This window comes from Gaeumannomyces tritici, assembly GCF_000145635.1.
Source record: "Gaeumannomyces tritici R3-111a-1 unplaced genomic scaffold supercont2.10, whole genome shotgun sequence".
Classification (NCBI taxonomy): Eukaryota; Fungi; Ascomycota; class Sordariomycetes; order Magnaporthales; family Magnaporthaceae; genus Gaeumannomyces; species Gaeumannomyces tritici.
Window position 1 is genome coordinate 721727 of NW_008804554.1, and position 5286 is coordinate 727012.

The 5286-nt window shown below is 60.5% G+C and overlaps 3 protein-coding genes across 3 annotated transcripts; 2 read left to right on the plus strand and 1 right to left on the minus strand.

Annotated features, from left to right (window-relative positions):
* Window positions 1-357: 357 nt before the first annotated feature.
* GGTG_13093 (hypothetical protein) lies at window positions 358-595 on the minus strand (the record flags this gene model as incomplete). Its single annotated transcript, XM_009230995.1, has 1 exon — window positions 358-595. The coding sequence occupies one exon, from the start codon at window positions 593-595 to the stop codon at window positions 413-415; it is 183 nt and encodes a 60-aa protein (XP_009229259.1). The 3' UTR covers window positions 358-412.
* A 1438-nt stretch (window positions 596-2033) lies between these two features.
* Window positions 2034-4000, plus strand: GGTG_13094 (hypothetical protein). The gene is made up of 2 exons (XM_009230996.1): window positions 2034-2975; window positions 3079-4000. The coding sequence occupies exons 1-2, from the start codon at window positions 2540-2542 to the stop codon at window positions 3636-3638; spliced, it is 996 nt and encodes a 331-aa protein (XP_009229260.1). The 5' UTR covers window positions 2034-2539; the 3' UTR covers window positions 3639-4000.
* Window positions 4001-4236: 236 nt separating this feature from the next.
* On the plus strand, window positions 4237-4413 carry GGTG_13095 (hypothetical protein; the record flags this gene model as incomplete). The annotated part of the gene is made up of 1 exon (XM_009230997.1): window positions 4237-4413. The coding sequence occupies one exon, from the start codon at window positions 4237-4239 to the stop codon at window positions 4411-4413; it is 177 nt and encodes a 58-aa protein (XP_009229261.1).
* Window positions 4414-5286: the final 873 nt, after the last annotated feature.

Here is a 5286-nt window from a genome sequence, read left to right on the forward strand (position 1 = left end):
GCCACGGACCCGAGCCGCACTGCCCAGGCGCCTGTGCGGGTCGGGTCCACGGCCCACCAGCCGGCGCCCGCGCGCTTGCCAACGTGGACGCCACCGCCGTCGCCGTCGCCTCCCTCGGCGTCCAGCCAGGCGCGGCCGCGGGGGCCCAGGGGCAGCTCGACGCGCGCGTAGGCCAGGTCCGCGGCCGTGTCGTTGACGTCGACGAGGTAGCTGTGGTCCGCGAGCGGGGCGAAGGCGTCGGGCCCGTAGCCCGCCACGCCGTATGCCGCCGACGCGCCCGTCCTGGGCAGCGCCCGCCGCCGGACGGTAATGGCGCGCGGGGTCGGCGAAAGGATGTGGAGGCTTAGGCCGTCGGCGAATGTGAGCTTCTTTCCTTGCATCTGGGAGCGGAGGAGCCGAGTTAGGCATGGCGTTAGCGTCCAGGAAGTCGAGCGTCCAAAAGGTTGTCTAGAGCGGATAGTCCTACCCCTCCAGGTATTTCGTTCACGGCTCCGAACTCTACCCTGCCTAGAGGCTCCTGAGCCGCGAGCGATCCGTGGAGCAGGTCGGCCCAGATGTAGGGGACCAGCCCCAGCAGAGACGCCAGCGGTATCATGGCTGCTGCGAACTCGGCATAGGCCGCCGTCTGGGCTCGCGGATTGGTGTCAGGACCGGTAAACTGCGCAACCTGTGAAGCCAGTAGCCGGACTGGCGACAAGTGAAATCCGGTGGCAAGCTTGGGTGATTCGCGCCGAAATAAGAAAGCCAAATATATTTTCCCGAGTGAGATGGCAGCAGGGAAGGTGAAAGAAATAGCACAGAAGCCGGCCGAGTGGCATCTCTCGTCCCTCTTGGCGTCCTCGGACGGAGCAAGTGATCGGTATCGCGTTGCTGCAAGAATTCCCGTCACCGCGGGAGGGTGGGGGTCATCAATGCAAATATCCAGACCCGGCTCCTATCTTTAGCACACAGCGCAACCTCGGCAGCTGCCAAAGCCTATCATCCATTGCATTGCAGGCCATCCGATGGCCCTGCCCGTGCGGCGACAAGGCAGAGGGATCGAAGGGTGTCGAGAAGATGCGAGCAGCAGACGCACGAATCGACGAAGCGGGGGAAACGGCAGAGGGAGAAGGGGGAGGGGGTGGCCTTGGCGCCAGATCACGGTCCGCGCCGCGACGGCGGGCATATCCCGGGTTTGATGAGCATGAGCCCTGACTGTTGCCAGTCACGCCCTCTCCCTTTGACAGCAGCGCGGCGGGCAACGAACCGCCCTGTAGGTCTTGAGAATGTTTGTCGATGGGATGTAGGCCACCATGGCTTCATGGCTGCTGCTACATGGCAGCCGGCGACAACAGCGTGCCCATCACTCGCTTTTCCCCAACGGCAGACCAACGGCCTCAAATGCCAAGATCGCTGGATCGCGACGATGGAGCAGTACACGTTTCGTACGGTAGATTCAACCCCCAGACCTGCCTCCCCACGCACTCTCCCAGGATGATGGCCGGGACGGACGGGGCACGGGGGGTGGGAGCGAAGAGATTCTGAGCGATCGATTTTAAAGCAGGGCCGGATTGTCAGACGCAGCAGGGCTGGATGTGGCGACTGGGTGGTGGCACGAAGCTTAAAAGTGCGCAGGGCGAAAAAAACAGGAGCTTAGCTGACGCGCATGGAGCCGACGACGCCAGCCTCGATCGGCCCTGAAGCACGAGAAAACCAAGCTCGGTCCCGGGCTTCAAGGGTTGATTTGTTGTCAGTTTGGCGATGCTCCCGAGGCAGTAGTGCCGGTTCCTGGAAATCGAAAGATGCCGCCCGGCTTGCATGCAAGGCCAGCCCCCATCAGCCCAGTTTGCATGCAAGGCCAGCCTCCATCAGCCCAGCTTACATGCGACAAACCCGAGATTAGTGGGCTGCTAGAATCCCTCCGGAGCACGAGCTGAGACCGAAACGAGCCTCGATGCTGTTGGGCGGAGATCGGCACTCCGCAAACCCCGTGGCGCCGACAAGTCGCCAACACACAGCATACTTTGCTTTTATTCCCATTGATGCGCTGTATAAAGACACTTGGCCATGTTGATCCGAGACAGCCACTGGCCATGCCCAGCCAGCTCCAGCCATCCCGCAAATACCAAAGCTAGACAGATACGAAGCGCCCAGGCCGGCCAGCCCAGCCGTCGGGACTTCCCCAAACGCGACCTCCGACTACCCCGCCCCAAGAGGGACGTCACCAAGCAGATCCGCGCCGCACCGCGCCAGACTAAACACACAAGGCCGCCCGTCACCCCGCCCCCTCAGTCCGTGTCGATACTATCCGCCTGCCAGCCTATTGGGTGTGTGATAAAGGCCGCCCTGCAGATAAGGGGAAGCACAGCGCTTGCATATCCTTTTTCTCCCGGATCCCCGAGCCCCCCTGCCTGCATCCGCATCATCCCTCGGCCGCACCACAGTCCCCCCTCCCTCTTCGCCGAAGCGCGCGCGGCGCAACGATATTTAGTGTGCTCCGAGCCCGCACTACGCCACCGTGCACCTCCGCCCTCCCCCTTCTTTCTTCCTTCTCCCCAGCATGTTCCAGTCCGCAGCCCGCCTGGCCGCCAGGAAAGTAGCATCAGCAGCAACAAGACCCGCGGCTGCGACATCATCATCGCCAATAACAGCAGCAGCGGCAGCACCGCACCCGAGGCCCGCCATGAGCACAAACATGTACATCGCCGCGGCCGCCGTGGTCGCGGCGGGCGCGTACGGCGTCTACCTGCGGAGCCAGCCGCCCGTCAGGGCCGACGACGGGTCGGCAAAGTTCTTTGGCGGCTTCCCGCCGCTCAAGTCGCTGCGGTTGCACAGCGCCGAGTTGATCAACCACAACACCAAGCGGCTGCGGTTCGAGCTCCCGGACAAGGACGCCGTCAGCGGCCTGAGCCTGACCTCGGCCACGCTCACCGTCTCCTTCCCCAACGGGTCGTGGGTGCCTGTGCCCAGGCCCTACACGCCAGTGAGCGATCTGAGTGCGTTTTTTCTTTCTTTCTTTTCTTGCGATCCCAGTGTCTCGGTGACTGTAATGTTGCTGTATGGAAACAAAAACTAAACAACTCCGAAATGTCCCTACAGACCAAAAAGGCTACGTTGAATACCTCATCAAGCACTACCCCGACGGCAAGGGCAGCACGGCCATGCACAATCTCAAGCCCGGCGAGCACGTCTACTTCATGCCCATCCCGGGCTACAAGTGGTCGCGCAACAAGCACACCCACGTCGCCATGGTGGCCGGCGGCGCGGGCATCACGCCCATGTACCAGCTCGCGCGCCACGTGCTCGCCGACCCGGCCGACAGCACGCGCCTGACCCTCGTCTGGGGCGTCAACGAGGACCGGGACCTGTTCCTGGCCGACGAGTTCGACCGCCTGGCCGCCGAGCACCCGGGCCGCTTCAGGGCCGTCTACGTCGTCAGCAAGCCCGGGAGCGCCGGCAAGCACAAGGCGGGTTACGTCACGGGCGACCTGCTGCGCGAGGCCGGCGTCGTGCCGCCGGGCGGCGAAAAAGCTGCCGCCGGGGACACAAAGGTCCTGGTCTGCGGCCCGCCCGCCATGGAGAAGGCGCTGACCAAGGGCGCCGACGGCGGCGTGCTCGGGGCCTTGGGCTTTGCCAAGGGGCAGATACACCAGTTTTGAGGGGGGTTTTTTTTTTGGCGTGGTGGGAAAAGGCTAGCTGGGAAAGGAAGCGCGGGAGAGACTCGCAGCTATCGTTGCATGTGTTGCCAGGCCTCAAGTCTCATCCTGAGTAAATGGTCAGATGTTTATTTTAGACGTTAGATGCAAGACACCGCCTCATACCTCCTTCCCTGGAAACGGGAATCTAGGTTTGTCGAACAGGGTCAGGGCGGCGGGCAGGAAATGGAGTCCCTTGTCCATCTTCAAGCCTCTAGGCATCGTGACAAGGCACGAACCGGTCCATATTGACTTTCCCAACGCCCAGGGATATTCCTGCTCCATTTCAAAGTGTTGCCGTTGCTCTGTCTATACCCCAGGTGCGATCGGTCATTGCCACGAGCCGCCAATCGAAGTAGGGCCGCTCCGGCCCCCCGTCTACCATACCAACATGGTGACATCTACCGGGGTTGATTCCTACATGCGAAAACTCTCAACGGGCAGGACAGAGGCCAGTGCGGGCAGGGAAGATTAGCTTTGGAGGCACGCCGTCGAGGCCCGCGACCCTCGTCGCAGCTTCAAGGGCGGCGTCAAGGCGGGCCTGAAGATCTGGGACGCCATCATGGGTAACAACGAGAAGCGCGATCTTGATGAGGAGGCCGAAGAGTCAGCCCAGCTTGAGGCCCGCGCCTTTAGAGGCTTCGCCGACAAGGTCCTTCCCCACCCCGGCGTTTCTCCCTATGCAATAACAAAGTACGTTAACAGAATTAAGCGCAACGTTGCCGACAAAAACGCCTAGCTCAAAGCCCGCGCCCTCAAAAGCTTCGCCAATAAAATCCTTCCCCTAACAAAATACGTTTATAAAATTAAGCGCAACGCTACCGATAAAAACGCCCAATTTGTAACCCGTTTACCTAAAAGCAAAACCGCCGTTTTATTTATTTACCCGCGGATAATGCAAAACCTCCCCAAGCGTGACGAGTAGGCCGCTTAAGCCAAAGGCGGTAGCGGTACCTGCTTTATGCAAGAGTGGCTTTGCTGGGGAGGCCGAGCAGGAGGTCGAAGCCCCAACACGTTAGGCCACAGACCAAAGGGACCTTGTTGTTGGCGATGCTTGTTTTGCTGTTTTGCTGTTTTTGTTGCTTTTTTTGTCGTTTTTGTCGCCTCTCGTTTGCCAGTTTTGCTCCTTTTCGTTTTGTTCCAGTGTAGCACACGTCGATGAGTCGGGCTTGGCCAGTCGGCTAAGGGGAAAAGGTCAGGTTCATTCAGTTAACTATCGAGCCTGTTCCGCCAAGCTCGCGCACACAGTCCCATGCCTTCTATTGTGAACAAATGCCGTGTATGGATGCCCGTGATTAGGAGTATTTGTGCCAAGTACCTAGCTTAGAAAAACATGTAGTGGTGGGCCGACGTGTCTTTGTGCGCCCCCTATACCGAATTTCCTCCATCGGTTCGGTGTTGGGCCAGTGCCGGTGCAGAGAAATGACCAAATACTCGTTTACCAGGAGGCAACTTCTTCCTCGTCGCATTTCTGCAGCCAGTGAAGCGAGTGAAGAATGAAGATGGCCACGGGAGGGGTGATCCCGACATATATACTGCCTCTACATGGCCCCAACACCGTCCGAACGAAAGGCCGTGACACGAGATCCCGATGACGGGGGGGGNGGGNGGG

Excerpts from the sequence above, each read along its gene's own strand:
- GGTG_13094 (XM_009230996.1), top strand. The coding sequence starts at position 2,540 with ATGTTCCAGTCCGCAGCCCGCCTGGCCGCCAGGAAAGTAGCATCAGCA. Across the intron at positions 2,976-3,078 it reads CACGCCAGTGAGCGATCTGA|ACCAAAAAGGCTACGTTGAA; the intron begins GTGCGTTTTTTC and ends ATGTCCCTACAG.